The sequence below is a fragment of the Paralichthys olivaceus genome, chromosome 11 (assembly GCF_024713975.1).
Source record: "Paralichthys olivaceus isolate ysfri-2021 chromosome 11, ASM2471397v2, whole genome shotgun sequence".
NCBI lineage: Eukaryota > Metazoa > Chordata > Actinopteri > Pleuronectiformes > Paralichthyidae > Paralichthys > Paralichthys olivaceus.
In genome coordinates this window covers 20890313-20907111 of record NC_091103.1, presented here as the reverse complement: position 1 = coordinate 20907111, position 16799 = coordinate 20890313, and the positions used below count along the sequence as shown (strand labels likewise).

At 44.3% G+C, this 16799-nt stretch overlaps 1 protein-coding gene across 11 annotated transcripts in view; it reads right to left on the bottom strand.

The window, feature by feature from the left end:
- The window catches only part of robo2 (roundabout, axon guidance receptor, homolog 2 (Drosophila)), a 289705-nt gene that overhangs the window by 126613 nt on the left and 146293 nt on the right, over positions 1-16799 (bottom strand). For all 11 annotated transcript variants that reach the window (XM_020088438.2, XM_069534223.1, XM_069534219.1 and 8 more), the window contains one exon: positions 14791-15117. In XM_020088438.2, coding sequence (XP_019943997.2) covers positions 14791-15117 — 327 coding nt within the window. The remainder of the gene's footprint in view (positions 1-14790; positions 15118-16799) is intronic.

Below are 16799 nucleotides of genomic sequence, written 5' to 3'. Positions count from 1 at the left end.
TGAAAATAGCACATGAGCCAAGCAACTGCACAATACCCGAAATCTAAAGCTATCTCATACATGCTTCTTATGTGGTCTACGGATAAGGAGGAGGGAAATGGGGGGACAGGCGCAGCGCCTCGTCCACCTGATGCCACAATGCTGCCTCGCGCTGCTTCCTTTTGTAGCCCAAAGTGCTGGACAGAGGAGAGAGGCAGACACAAAGAACAGACAGGACTCTCTGCAGGATACTCTTTGTGCCTTCGCCACTCACAGGCGGCGGGACAAAGCCGTCAGCTGCCTGGACACCTCGTTAGCCCGCTCCCTGCAGCTCTCGCATGGCACAGGGTTGACTCTGCTGGGGCTGGCTCACCACTACAGTGGAGCTTCAGCCACCGGGACACACACACACATTCAAAATGTGGGACTGTAGAGCATTAAAGACCAAAGGAGGAATACAGTGCTATAAAACACACCTGTTCTACAGAAGGTTCAATGCCCTCCTTTCACAAGCCTTTTCACGGATATTTGCTTAGGTTGTTAAAGCTGATCTTTTCAGATGCAGTCCACACACAAAAAAAGCGCCTCAAGCCTGCTCATGATGGCCCGGAGAAAGGGATGAGGCTTTCTTCCCTCCTTGTGCTCTTTTATCTTTTCACCCTTTTTTGTCCCATGTTGAATGAGAAGCAGGGCAAATTTAGATGAAGGGTTTAAATGAACTTGGTGGTTTGGGTCTCTGGATCAATGAGTAGTGCATCAATCTGAATACAGCAGAAGAGAGACAAGCTGCAGCACACAGACTGTACATATTGAACATACAATGGGACACTCGGACCAAACAACTAATTTACAATAAGACTCGTCATCTATATTGAGCAATATAAGGGCACAAGCTGATGAATCCAGGTAATGGCCACTACTTGTTATTTAATGGATTATTTCCTCTCAGCACTTTAGCACAGCTTTCACATATTAGCTTGGGACAAAAATAGTAAAAGAAAGCCAGGGAAGCAAATTTCTTACAGTTTTAAAATAATTCATGCATCCATGCTCATTTAAAGGGGAATAAATTATTTTGACATTCTGAGGCAGCTGCATTTTTCCACTCACAGTCTTCCAAAGGCTGTTTGACGCTGCTGAAACACCAAAAGGGTGTTCCTGCCGGCGTGCCCTGGAATATTAAGTAGGGATAGTGCTTACATTGCTTAGACCAAGTCAAATAAATATGCAGGAATTAGTTCCAGCTTCATACACTGTCAAAATAGGATCCTCCAGTCAATGCACCAAAACAAGCCCATTCACCACACTTCAACTCATTCCAGCTACAAAGAAAAGCAAGGAAAATTTCATATTGACACAATAAACAAATATATGCTGGGAGCTTTGTGAGCGCAGCGACAGTGATGTACATGAATGCAAAGCAAAATAGAAGCCAGCATCATGCAGGGATAAACTCGCAGCCGCTCACACAAACAAAAATACACAAACCATATTTATTCCACAAATATTTCTAGCTATAGTGCATTTATATCTAAAAAAATAATATGCTACTGCAGGGTATTATTGTGATAGGGGGATGAAAGTATAATGTTCTATATCTTTACATAAATATGTATTCTGTATATAAATATCTGCGTGGTGATTTGTTTTTCACCACGTATCCCGACTGGATACAATGTCTCTTCATTCGGCTCAAGGTTTTCCTTTTGTCTCGACACTGCAGTACGCTTCTCTGATCAGATACAACCGAACACTCAATGTGATCAATCACACCGATCCAGATGTACCTTGTTTCACAATCAATTCACTTATTAGATGACACCATATGAGGCCTTGGTGTAGCTCTTTCAGGTTTGAAACCCCAACCAATCAACCAACGACACAAAGACTTTTTTGGGAAATGATGCTGTACTTAATCATGGTGCAAGTACCATGTGACCCATTTTTATGGCCATTTTGTTGGTGTTATCTTAAATTATGTTCCATGGCCCTGATGCATTCACAGACCAAACAATCAACCTCCCCCACCACTCAGTCGTAGCAGTTCCTTGTAGCCATTGCAAGGGATAATATACCAGAAGCTAGCAATCAGTCTGGCTGGCTGTAGCAACCACCCATGTATCAGTCTGTATTTCCCTTCCCATTCAACAGCTGTGGACTCATATGTTACTGTCCGTCTACCTGTCACTGTCCATCCACAGCAACACCAACCACAGCACACATCAATCAGCCCACCCTTGCTGCATTTTTAATCTCTTCCCACCCCCAAGGACCAAGGACGCTTCAAAATTACAGTGAAGAAAGGTCACCCCATCCAATTAGAACATCATCAGAGATGCACACTAGAGGGTCATTCCCTGAACCCTTGTAGCACATCGTAAATCCTACACAGACCAAGAAGGAACACCCACTCTGGCAGGATTCAGAAATGGTGACTGATTGCAGCACTAGCAAACGAGTTGCTTGGATGCATCTTTAACTGTAATCATGGAGACATTGCATATAAACTGTTTGGTTTGATATGAGGTGTAATGGCATGTGAAAATGCTGCCATAGATTTATTCCCTGAAGATGAACAGTATTATCATCAGTCCATGTATTGACCCTGTGACGACCCCAGGGCCCAGATCAATCAGGTCTCCAATCAGTGGTAGATCAAGCTGCCTTCCACATTCTCCCTCATCATTCTAGTAGCTTGTCCCTTGTAAGGATTTCACCCAATAATAGGACATATTGTAGATCCAGGCAGAGAATGACAGGCCTGCTGCAATGAGAGAGAGAGATTGCGGATCAAACTACCCAATGGAAAGGACCCCGTGGAGACCATTGTCTTGGCTTGGCAGAGGAAAAAGATCTAATGAGAGAGGGGCAGAGATAGAAACAGGGGCAGAGATGGAAAGAGAGGGTGGGTCAGTGAGCTTTGAGCCTCTCGTGGGCTGATCTAAGCCAATTAGAGACAAGTGACAGCTCAGCTACACGCCAATGACACAACTAGACCATGGCACTGTTTTGAGACCCAGCACCCCACAGTACAAGCCTGATTTGGACCCCAACAAGCCCCTTACAGTCCCCCACAAATATCTAAAAACTGTTCTCCCACACCCCCATCACCCCAGACACAAACTGAAGCCAAGGAAGATGGAGAGAGTATGCTTAGCAAAACGATAGTTCTCTCACTTTCTGTCCTTTTCAGAAGGAAGCGGCTGACCAAGCAGAGGTCTGTGCCTGCCTCCGTCATGGTCAGCCAACTCTCTTGACATCTGATGCTGTTGAGAGTTTGCCGTAATGACTTGACAAATCCACTGACCTTTGCCCTGGAGGTTCAAACGTAGGAACCCGAGATGAGAGAGAGAGCCAAAAAGCTTGGAAGGGGACATATGACGTGAAGAATTCCAACTGAAAAAGGGGGGGTGGTTCAAATGACCACAGGCCTCTGTCACTGCTGTGTTGCCTTCTCTCTGTGTACAGATAGCAGTGCAGAGCCTTCCCAGCTTACATGAGGGGAAGTGGTAGGCCACCAGGTTGTGGGTTGTCAGGGCTCCAGCACAGGGGCATGTGATTAATGAGACACGGCGTCACACCACAGGGAGTTGAGCAGCACGTGCCACACTGATGGTAACAATAAGAACTCCTGACACTATGCAGTATAGTGGACTGTCCACAGTTTTTAAAGATCCTGGGTCAAAGCATGTCAATCCAAAAGCGTTAAATATATATATATATATATATAAATATATATATATATATATATATATATTCTCAAGACCGCACATACACATGCAAACATGTATGACACAAATGGATGTGAACAATCACATGACACACCCATGACACTGAAATTTGATGTGTAACTTTTCATGCATCCTCTTGTCCACCCTTGACTGAGCATCAAGGAGCAAGAAGCACAGAGATGGAGGATGACAGTGAAGAATGATGGGGGTCGAGGGACACCCAGCAGGGGGTGGGACAGGACAGCCTTCTGCATGTCTAACGTCTGCCACTCAACAAAGTTAATGATGCCACGTTCTTAGGCCAACCATCCCCCTGCTGCGTATGAGAAAAGACACGAGCAGAGAGAGAGAGAGGATTGAGAGTGGTGTTGCTGGCACGTGGATGCAGTTAGAAGAGGTGAGACGCTCTTGTGAGGTGGGGGTGGGGGTGGGGGTGAAAATTGAAGGTCCAGGAATATTTATGACAATCAACACCCCAGTTGGCACCGTTGAGTGATTCTGAGATGAATGATACCCCCCCCCCCCTTTTTTTCTTCCCAATTACATTGCTGTCTCCTGCCCTCATCAGCATCCGTTATCGAGTCAAGTTACTTATTAAGGTTTATGAGAAATTCTGCTAATTTTATTAGCAGTCAGTCACTAGGTTGCTATTTGATTTTTCATAGCGAGAAGGGGGGTGGGGATGGGCGTTTTCGCTGCCGGGCTGAAACTGTTATCATCTACAGCCAGTTAGGGAGCAGCAGTTAAGGGGATAGGGGAGAAACGGAGGAGGGCTGGGGGTTGAAGATGCTGAGGAGAGATAACAAAATCTGGGCTGGCACTCAGCAAATGTAGAAGGGCGGTGGAAGGTTTAGTTTCACAAAATGTCTTACAGAGCAGAAACAGTGGTAGTGTAATGTAAAACAATAAACCGTGCTAAATTAAGGAGGGTAAAGGTTTGTGGATGTCAGAAAACCAATCTGGGCTGAATTTGTCATGAAGCAGTTACGTTTTGAGGTTACTGCAGCAATTACATAACTTGAGTACTATAAGAATGAATAAGCTGACAGTTGCTCATATCCTTTAGCCTGTTATTGAATTGTCTGTGCTTCTCTTCCTCTGACACAGGAATAACCCTAGACTTCCCTGGCTATTTCTCCTTTCATAGATCTCCCAATAACACTAGCATAACGTTGTTAGCAGTGTATGAGATGCTCTCCAGGCTTCTAAATGGGCCCGTGTGCAGCTCTGTTTTTAAGCGATGGGGTCAGATGATGGTCAATCGATGGTCAGTCAGAGGTCACATCGAGAGGTGGCAGAGGTCGGCCTATCTGGACCCAGAGGTACCAACAGCCAATCAACCATGTACATGGCTGCGAATGGAGCTAAATCATATGGACAACTCCCTTCTGCTTGGAGTCTGAGAATCTGATAAGAATGAGCAATTTAACATAAATCATCCAGGGATTGTAAAAGCAATTTAAAATATGTAAAATGATATTTCTAAATACTAGGTCATTTCTAATGTTTAGGTTTTTCTCAGAACAAGGTTGTGTGTGAGAGAGGATAAGCTAATTCCCCAAAACAGGCAATTACACTAATAACACATTAATTGCATAAACTAATAACAACAGATTAATTGCAGATGTATTCCACTCAACATGTTTTGAATAATGTCATATTCCATAACCTCCTGCACAGCAACAGCAGCCAAATCGATATTCATGAAGTGTTGTAATTCAAGCGTCTGTTCCTCATGAATACCACGGGGACCTTTAAAAGAAAGACAGGAAAGAAGCTAACATGTAAATTTCACAGTTAATGCCCAGGCATGGCTTATGTTGGCCAATTAAGATGTTCTTTTCAGCTCCATTACGACGCGGTATCTTGGGGTTCATTTTTGCCTTACTGTGTCATTTAGACCTCAAATGGGCAAACGTTCACTGTGCCAGTTGGAAGACAAAGAGGTAGTTTGGAATCTGTTACAGAGTGTGTGTTTTTGTGTGTGTGGATACAGACTTGTGTGCATGTGCACGTGCATTTACAAATCAGGTGTTGTTTTCCAGTTCCATATCTATGTGCTGTTGTGCCTGTGTGCCTTTGTGTGTGGAGGCCTAATTTGCGCATGAAACAGGAGAGCGTTAATGGCTTTTAAAGATCGGTGGAGTCAAATGAGCGCACTCATCAGTTAGCCACACACCCCTTGGTGATCACTCAGTGTCATTAGATTTCATTTCCTGTGGAATGAGAAGATCTCGGTGGATCCAAGACAAATCCCTGCAATTACAGCCGAGCTTAAGATGATTCACCGCCTTCATTTATGTCTCACTGGGTGGTGAGTACTGTTCTGTGTGGCATTATCGAGTTTCGACTAGTACATCAACAGTAATCAGTCGAAACACACTAACAATACAATGTGTTAGAATTTTCAAGTAATATATTTCACAATAGTTTTCCTTCTGAATATCTCATCGCAGCAAAGTAAAAGAAACATACAGACAACTATACATGTACCCATCTAAGAGCGCACACACACGCGCACACACACGAACACAGGAGGCACCTGCATGTTGGTTAATAGCTTTGCCCTGGACAGTGTAGAGTACAAGGGCCGGCAGCAAGAGGCACTGAGATAAGATTCTGCTTAGCATTTGAATGAGGTGTTCTGATTTCTATTCACTTGGCCTTTGGCCATGCTAGTGCTTAAGTGGTCTGGGCGAGTCTGCCTGGTGTCTCCTGTGCCAACCAATGTAGAGGCTCATATCTGGCAATGTGGACTGCAGTCAGTGTCCCGGTCTGTCTGTCTGTCCCTTTGGCTGGATGAGTTTCTGGCTGGTTAATAATCAGCCTTGCTAGCTGCTAATCATCCTGCCAGCTGCAGAAGCAGGTGGCCACACATACCACAACTCCCAGTATCATTCACTATGTGATGTCATCTCACTGCACCTGGTCATACTAAACCACACATAGCTGAGGTACACAGGTTACCTCTATGAAAGAACCAAGCCATCTATTTCTCAACAGAGGTGACGCTGCGGATCCTGCAGTGAACTGGTGTCTGTTGAACGAACAACAACAGATCTCTGCGTCCCCTCCTTCACCTCGGACTGATCCCAGAACAGTCTAACAAGCAGAGGCAGCAGTCAGGACACAGCGAAATGGGAAGCCATTAGCTCTTCACCACACAAGGTCACCTTGAACTAGACACAGCAGCCAACCAACTTCCTCTGCTGATATGCCCATTGGATGCAGCGGTGCAGTCATGTAAAGGTCAGACAGTAAAATGGAATGGAACCACAGCTGTCTAAGAAAGCACCCTCTTAAACATTTGATCATGTCTCCCTTCACTTTTGAAAGTGACCAAAATGCTTTGAGTATCACTTTCAAACAGCAGGAAAGGAAATGAGAGAAGGAGGGAGTGGAAAAAAGGGAAAGAGGAAAAAGCGATGGAGAGAGAGAGAGGTAGACAAGATGATCAGGTTTCAGCTCTGGTCCGCAGCTGTTCAGGGCTCTGATGGCTGATAGGTGTCCTTTGCAGCAAACGTTATCCAAGACAAACACAATATCCCTCTATGCCATCGAGGGATCGCAAAGTCATAACACATCCCGACCCATGATAACTCTGTTGTGGTGCAAGGCCAAGAGAAAAACCATAAAGCTAACAAAGTCACACACTAGATACTCAACTTATAATTTGTGCCCCTTCCCCCAGTTTCCTTCTCTCTATTCACACAGTTGAGTTCCAAATCTAATGAAGCTGAAACACCATGTCTCCAATGTTCGCACAGAGCAACTTTCAAGAGGGACTGTCCTTAGTGTCTGCACAACCAGAAAAACAGCCACAAAAGTAATTTGCCCTAAACAGGTATGTGTGCTTTTGTACACTTGTGTGTGCTTCCAACAAGACATATCCATCAGAGGGCCAGTGTGCAGTGTGACAGTTGTAACCCAAAATAAACAGGCTGAATCGTGGGTCTGGCCGAGTCTTGACCCTTTCATGAGATCAATCCCCGGCACCATTGTGCACCTTACAGTGTTGCACAAAGGCATGTATGCGTGTGAATAAATGTGTGTTTACGGGTGTGTGTGAAAGTAACCAAGGAAATAATGGGCATTTGAACCAGGGACATCAGTGCAGAAATAACACACCATTCCACACTCCAGAGGGTGAATCAATTTCAGCGACATTCGATTCTAACCCATATCAGCTAGCGCGTGAACTTCAGCCCTCCACCCTGTCACCTCCTCCCCAGCTCCATATGATGGATTACCATCTCTGGCAGTCTTAGAAAGAGAGAGAGATAGAGAGAGAGAGAGAGAGGAAAATGGGTGGGGGAGGTCAGTCACTACAGGGACACAGTCATCGGAGGGGAGCTCTGGGTTAAGGAATTATGGTTTGACAGAGATCTGGGGTGGATAGAAGAGGCCAAAGGGTTTTTTAGGGGTCAGAGGATCCAATCCTGGCTGGACTCAATGGTAAGCCACCCTCAGTACGCAGCGACCTACAAGGATTTCCCTCAGGGTCCCATGTTTCGATTAATATTATTATCACTCACTTGTCCCTTCGCCCACTTGTCAGCAAATGGAGTGGCATCAGACATATTCATCTGGTGAATAGCACACATGTGCAGCCATGCCCAATGTGTTAGGTTAGAGAGAGAGAGCGACTGATAAGACTGATAAAGTAGCATATAATCTAGAAGGTACGCAAAATAAATCTCCATTAAACTGAAAACTACACAGGGAGTGAAAAAGTCAATATTAAAAAAAGAAATCAAAGTGCAATCAGACCATGAAAGCAGGAGCCTCTGTCCCTGTCTGTGTTTTAATTCTGATCAATAATCAGCCTGCAGACAGATTTCAATAATTTAAGGCTCCGTCCACATTGAAAACTGTCTGATTGGAGAAAAATAACTCTCAGTGCAAAGTAAGTTGATTTTCTCGAAGCCTGTCTAGAGGTGTTCCCTTTTTTTTTTTTTTTTGCTTCTAAACTTGTACAATCAGAGAGCCAATGTTAATGCAAAGATTCATTTCACAGTCACTGAAGAGTGAGCATCCGGGCTGTGAAGCGTGGGTGATGAGACACGTGAGATAGAGGGGGCAAGGAGAGAGGAGGCAGGCAGCAAAGACAAAGCAATAGACCTGCATTGTCAGAGTGGAGAGGCCATCAATAACACTGTCACTATAAAGAGAGAAAGAGGGAGAGTGTGAAGAAGCAAGAGTAGGGTGTATAAAAGAAGCACAACAAAACCCGGTTGCGACGGGTGCTTCATCTTGCCGGGCACTAATGGGCGTGAGAAGCGGCTGGCTCAGCATTCTTCGCTTGACGGCTCACTCCTCTGCTGATGGGCCGTGGCTTCCATGACGGAGTGCCACACACTTGTTTCATCCAGTTTATACTCTGGAAGGTGACATGGTGGAGGATGTCAAAAGGTGAGGAGGGGCTGAGAGAGTTAGTCAGAGGTCATCACAAACTTGGTTCTCCCTTTACCATCTTTCTATACTTCCTCACACACTTTTCAGCTCTTACAGCACTACTCATCTACTGCTATCATTTCTCAGCAGCATAGTGACACAGCCTGTGTGTTCTGTAGGTGTTCTGTATTTCCCATCTTCAGCACTCCACTCTCTGAAGGTAAGAAGCTTACGCAGACAGTCTATTTCCCATGGCGGAGTCGGGGAGGTCAGAGCTGGGACATGAGGCCCGCTGAGGATAGTAAAAAGTGCAGTCTCAGGACATAACGTGTGTGTGAGAATGAGCTACTTCCATGTGTGTGTGTGTGTGTGTGTGTGTGTGTCAGAGAAAGGTCAAAGTGCTGGTAGTGACTGCAGTGTATGCCTATGATTTATTTCCCTGTGAGAATTCAGTCTTAAAATTTCTGTTTCCATTCTGCAGGTCAGTCTCTTTCATGGTTTGGGTTGTAGTTGGAAATTCTCATTTACCGGAGCCATCTGTTGCTGATAAATGAGATAAGAGCTTTCTGCTGTATGGTCGGAGAAAACCATGTGTGTGTGTGTGTGTGTGTGTGTGTGTGTGTGTGTCTTTGCGTATGCGTGTGTGTGTGGCCATCGTGTGAGTAAATCCCAATAGATAACAACACCTCTTTACAGAGGTCAGCAAACTCCAGCTGCACAGACACAGAGCTGACACATTTAATCAGGGATTTTTTACTCTCACGGTTTATCAGGCCGAGATATTTCTCACACCCTTGCCTGCTCTCACCATCTTTCTTATCGAAGGACAACACTCCCACCTTTTCTGCATCCGTACTCTCTCGCTCTTCCTCTGTCACATCACGACGTCTATCTGCTCCGAGCAAATAGCAATTTTGCTGAGGCACTTAACAATAACAACAGCCATTACAATTATCAATATATATTTTGAGTACATAATACATTGCTCCAAACCACAACTCTGCCATTCAAAGGTACAGAAATGATTGCATTTTATTTGTTTTAGACATTCCTTCAAGTCTGTTTTTCAATATATTAAAGAGACATGCTGGGAGAGTAAAGCATTTTTAAATACAGATTAGGCAGAGCTAAGTTTTTGTGACTGTGCTTTATCTCCAACTGTAGCATGCATCATTGATGTTCCATAATGACTGCATTGTTGCCGCTTCCTTCATTACCCTTCATTATTTCTCAAGGACTTTGCTGCAGATTACACCTCTGCCTACCGGGGTTTATAGAAGCGCAGGGGCAGGTGTTTGTGTACATCTGTGTGAGTCAGAGCGAGTGTCTGTTGTTTGCGTGCACTTGTCACTCCATTCCCCCGTCTCTGAAATGCAATAATGAGTCCAGATGAGCTTGTGAAAGCCTCAGCAGTGCATCTCAGTCTGACTCCCCACCTGGGCTGCTCCTCCTGGCCTGTCCCTTTATTAGCTTCCCCTCATGCTGGACACAACAGGAACAGCTTGGTACCCTCCTCCTCTCTTCACCACTCACACCTCTCCCAACTCTATTTTCTCACTAATTACCTTGTTGTACGAGCACCAAATGCTACCTAACGATTCACTTAATTGCAGTGGGGGTATATTAGATGATATCAAAGGACCCTTTTTTTAAAGTCATCCCATCCCATTGCAAAAGGCATTTAGCACCAACCCAAGACATCTGTTTCATTTCTGTCATTAGCATTTTTAAAGGTTACAAATGAAGAGGTAAAAGATACACACCTCAAGGTTCTGTGTCTTCACACCTCTGCTGTTCCTCTACCCGCAGACAATTACATGCATTTAATACATATACAACCACATACATGTCAGAGGGCCCGAGTCACATCCAACACTCAATTAAAAGTGCAACTGTTCACCCTAAACGCTTTTATCTGGAGCACCGCGTACGCCTGCTATCCATCCACCTGAAAAGATGGGGCTAATTAACATTTTCCTTGGGAGCCTATCGCCCCAGGTGTGCCTTGTCACACTTACATATACATAGATATATCCGCAGTGCTAGCAATTTATTCAGCAGCAGTGGCTGCAGCTAGCATTTCTGACACAGGCTTCACAATGATTTATGAACCTGCTCATTGACCTAGTTTATTCTGAAAAGAGAAAAGGGGGCACATCCCCTCTTATACGCAGCATATCCATCCCATGGAGCTGGCCTGCAGTGGGTTTTGGAGAGATGGGAGGAGGAATAAGGTTACGAAGCAGACTGCTCAGATACCCTGGAGGCACTTTACAACTTCTTTATCTTCCTGACAACAGGACAGTGAACAGCAGCTCTAATGAAGTCTCATCCCTAATGCAGCAAAGTATTTTTTTCTTCCTCTGCATGTGCACCATTAAGTTAGACAACACAAAGCAGTTCATGCTCCTGTCCATCCATTGGTGAATAACAAGTGTTCAACATCTTACACTTGGAGGAACCGTGGTTGGAGGGTTGGAGGACTAAGTCCCCCCCAATCTGGCTAATATTAATAATGCAGAGGCACCTCTCAGAGGCCTCTTCCCCCTCTTCCTCTCCGCTCCACCTTTCCTCCTCCGACAGAGAGAGGGGTGAGTGCTGCTCAGCTTGATGTCCAGCATGCAGCAGCACCACTCTGCTCAGTGGACACTGAGTTTAATCTGTTTCAGAGCTGCAATTCAATTATCTCGCCGGGGTCCTGCTCAACCACTCGTGAACGGAAGGGGGGCAAAGGTGTGTTCAATAGGAGGGAGGGAGGGAGAAAGGGAGGCAGAAGCCGGAGAGGGAGAGAGACATATCATAAACACAAACCCAGTTCAACATGGTTATAGATTTACATGTAGCTTCTTCTTGTGCGATTAGCTTTCGCATTACAATCGCTAGACGGATGTCAAGACCTGATAAGGCTAATCACTGCGGTAAGCCGACGCAGTGGGATTTGGCAGCCCACCTCATTCTGCCTCCCAGGCCCCCCTGAAGACCTGGCTGGAAGCTGAAAGCCCAGGGCCCCATTGAAATGTCCCTTTGAGTCTATGATGAAATGAAAACAAAAATAAACAAAAAAAAAAAAACATGCCGCAGAGGATATCTATATGTTTCTTATGTAAGATTTATGATCATCACTACATTCTATTTGAGGCGATAAAGTACAATTAGACTGCACTGATTCCATTCATTGTGTTTCCAGAGACCAGACACTTGATTCACTCAGACAGGAATCCTGCAGATCAGCTTCAGGACATCCCCTACCCAATATTACTTGTCATTAAAATTGTAGCAAGTCATTAAATTAAAGAAAAAGTCATTAAAATATCCTACCAGCATATTTCAAACTCTGTTTCTTCTCTCCACCTCTGTGAAGCAGGTTTGAGGACTCGGATCAGCTCATGATGAAACAGTTGATATTAAAAATGATTCCACTTTAATAAAACTTCATTGCACTTCATGATCAAGTAGTGTGGCAACTGTCCCTGTTGAACTGCACTTGACCCACTGACACTAGACCCACAATTCATCACAATCAATACACCTTTTTATGCAGCCTGTTCCATGTTCCAAAAGGTACAAACGTGGAATGGAGGGAATTGTTCTGACTTTATGTCGACAGCAGAGGTAGCTACAGAGGCAGATCAACATCTGTGTGAAAAAGGCAGAGCCGACATGGTGGGATAGATGCTGACGTTGATGCATTACTTGTTATTTCCTGTGATTCTGAAATTGAAAAATAACAAACATATGCCAGCTTTGATTGGATAATGAGAGGTTTTCTCAACGGCAATATAGTGGACTCTCTGTTTCGGGGCTGGTGTCCCAAGGCTGGGTCAGATCAGGTTTATATGAGTAAAACTGTGTGAGGTGTAGTGCCAATATTAGTTCACCCTGAAAAAGAACTGGATGATGGGACAACACTTAGACAAACAATTACATGTAGAGAGGGAGTTGGACTTAGTTAAGAGTGGGTTTGGTTTCCCTCTGGTGGCAATGGTATTCCAGGCAGTGGCTAATTTAAGAGGATGCTTGCTGGCTGCAATGCTCTGTATTATTCTGTGTTGACGCAGAACAATAGAGGAACTAATATTATTCAGTCAGACTAATTATTAAACACCACGATGTCACACGATTCTCCTCTAAGAAAAAAAAGGCTGAAGTTGAAGTTGTTTTCCAAATGGTTTTCCACAGCTCCACTGATAAACGGTACTGCTCATTATCATTGTTTGTTCAACCCGTCTCCTTCTCAAACCCAGTATCACTGTCAATACCGATCTTATTTCTAAACCCTGCTCGTTCTTCCCTAACCCCCTTATCTCCTGGCCTCTCACCCCTCACCTTAAAACCATGCAAGTACTCAATCCCTGTCTGCTGCTCAACTCACATAACACAAGAGAGGGAGAATACTGAAAAGAAAGGTTAAGAAACGGAGTGAGAAGAGAAAATAAAAATAATCTGTAGACTTCATCAATTTTTCATGAATTTTCATTTAGACTAGGAGAACCCTCTTACAGCAATCGATAGATCAAGCTGCTGTCACACAGTTAGCACCTGCACGGGGGCTGCTGGATGGCCCTTGGGAAGGCAGGGGACCAACCCTCTACTCCTCCTTCTCCTCCCCCAACGCACAGTCCATTTCCCAAGCACAAACCAACTACTCAGCCTATTACAGTTTCCTCATCTTAGAACCAACTGCAACTTATATTTATTATGTGGAAGATATTCTTCTTCGTGTCTCTTCTGTTCTTACCATTTCAAAGTGTTAAATAACAAAACACTTGCTAACCCTAGAGCACACGCTCAAGATCTCAAAGTCCCCAATACGATGACTAATCACATGGACCACAGAGCATCCAAAAATGTGTGAACCACAAAAAACACACATTACAAAAGACACCAGTGTTTAAAACAGGGCTATACAGCTAAAAGCACTGACTGTTACAACAACAGATGGACAGGGAGACTTTCCACTTCACTTCATGGGCAGTTTGAGGCCCCTGGGAGCCGCTCCACAGGAAGACCAGCCTGAGCCTGCTGGGGGGGAAGCTCATCTTCAAAGGTAATATGAGCGGCATCTCAGGTTCTGATGTCAGTGCTCACCAACACAGTCCAGGCAGCCTGTGTCGAATGTCCATCAGGACTTTGATCAGTGTCCGTCGTTCCACCCCCACCCACCTGTGAGAGACCCCTGTCTGCTCCACCACCACATCCCTCTCATGGAGTCTGACTGTAGCTTTATGCAACACAAAGATCTGCAGATAAAATCAATACAACTGCCTTAAGGCAAGACTATATGGAATCTCATTTAAATATTTGGTTGAAAATATCATTTACTTTCCCTCTCAGGCCTACAGGAAATGATCGCTGTTACATAAAGCAAGATGCAATCAACTCTAAAAATAGTGTTGCCTCAAATCTTGATTTGTTTGCCGTCATTCCCTAATCTACAGCCAATTAAATTTTCCATCATGTAGAAATAAATAAAAAAGATTTTATAATGTTCACAAGTAAACACTTGAATATTACATTATCTTTATAGCTTGTATTAAATGTAAATCCAGTCTTTCCATTTTCTGGAAGCAGCGAGATTGAGACTTTTCATCGTCCAGTCAAATTATTTATAAATCATGCGAGCAAACATCATTTCAGCAGCACAACAAAGAGAGGAAATAAAAAAAGAGGCAAAGTCTTGACTCACATGCTACTTCCAAAGATGCATTGCGGCTGACAGCTTCTCCCAGGTAGTTCCGTGCCACACAGACGTAGGCTCCCTCATCCGGTTTGCTCCGTCGTCCATGAACGATACGCAGGAAGAAAAGCGAGCCACTGGGCAGCAGCATGCGGTGAGAACGTGAGTCGTCTTTGTCCGTTTCCACCCGCTCTCCATCCTTGTACCACTCCACTGTTGGGGTCGGCCGCCCCTCTGCTTTACAGTTGAGAGTGGCGGGTTCCCCCTTGGAGACAATCAGGTCAGAGGGGTGCTCCACAATCCGGGGTGGGGAGTCCTCTTGGCGCAGACGGGATCCTGGAAGAAAAAGAAGACATGTAATTAAGAAGAGTGGAAAAGTGCACACAGGAACGGCTGGTTTCTGTTTGATTATTTAAATCAAACATTCTCAAGCCAAAAACCTCTTCCCTGAACACAACAGCCTGTCTTTAAAAGAGTACAAAGGTAGTTGTTGAATGAATAAACAGACTTAACAACAACAAATTCATTAAATGAACCATTTAGCTTCAGAAGACATCTGGAGCTGGATAGACAGGATGTGGTTGAGATGTAGCTCTATTATATACAGCAGAATGTGAAGTATGTCATTGAATGACTAAATAAATAAATAGTAACTAAATAAAGATTGAGGGTGCCGAATACGTCCAGAGGATTGCAAAGACCCTTGAGGCAAATCAGTGATGTTGAGGTTGATAAAACAAAGCTTTAAAAAAAACACAAATTAAGTACCAAACTTTTCATTTCAAAGTGTTTTCCTATCTAATGATCTGCACGCCTCCGAGGAAAACTGCGTCCAAGACGTGTTCTCTTGCGAAGATGATTCTGCCACGTATGCATTTTGATTTACAAGCGCAGCTACCATGTACTAAGCAGCATCTTGTGCTTAAGCACATCTTTAAACTTAACAATGCATTTTGTGAGGGAAAGAATAACAGACCGTCTCCATCGAGCAACACTTCTACTGAAAATGAAGAAATGCAAACGCAGCAACAGCACAGATGGAAGAAACCACGAAAACAGCACAAAAATCAGCAAGAATTTGTGCAAACTTATCTGCATTTTCACAAGATAATGACAAGTAACATTAATTTTAAACTAGGTGTCAAAAAGCAGAGGACGTCTTCCTGAACTCACACTGGAGATGAAAACTGGAGAGATTACTCTACAGTTATTTAGGTTTCTCTTGGTTAAGAACCATGTGAAAAACATATACTGAAGCCTTTAATTACCATTTCAGGCCAGCCAAAAAGCAGCCATCTGGTATTCTCCTATATGCAAGGGCTTGTGGGTAATTGGGCTCATGAGTGAACAGTGAATGGAGGCATACAGTTGGCTTACATCTGACCTTTACACAAGCGTAAATTACATATTTGGCTTTCATTGGGGTGCAAACAAGTAAAACTGTTGAGTCCACTGTTGTTAAAGTACACATGCGATGTGAATATGAATGGCGGAGTCCAGACTAATGTCAAATGCTAATCTCCTGGTGGCTGAAAACCCCTGGCCCATTCCTTTTCATTAGGGCTTGCAGTGGGTGAGGTCTGGGGGTCTGGCAGCTAAGATAATGCTCAGTCAGAGTGCACTGCGCGACTGTGATTTAACCGTGGAGATAAGATGCTGTGAGCAACACATTTACATCACAGAGGCCATGGGAACCATGCAACAATCAAAGAGTTTGATCCAGCATCAAACAAGAAGAGACACAGTAAAGGGAATGGGGAATGAGGAAAAGTTTTCCAACAGCTCTTTCTTCATCTTCTTTCTTTTGAACCGCATTCAATACACATCATCAATAACCCTGACTCAGTCATTAACAAGCTGCTTATATGAAGTGCAGCACTGGACTCTTTTTGTCTTAAAATGAGTTGTTGCAGGTGTGCATGTGATTGAGCCAAGTTGATGACTGTGCCCTTGCCTGGGGCGGTGCGGTGCCGTCGAGTAATAGGACGAAGCTGTGCAGAGGAGCAGTGCACCACGTA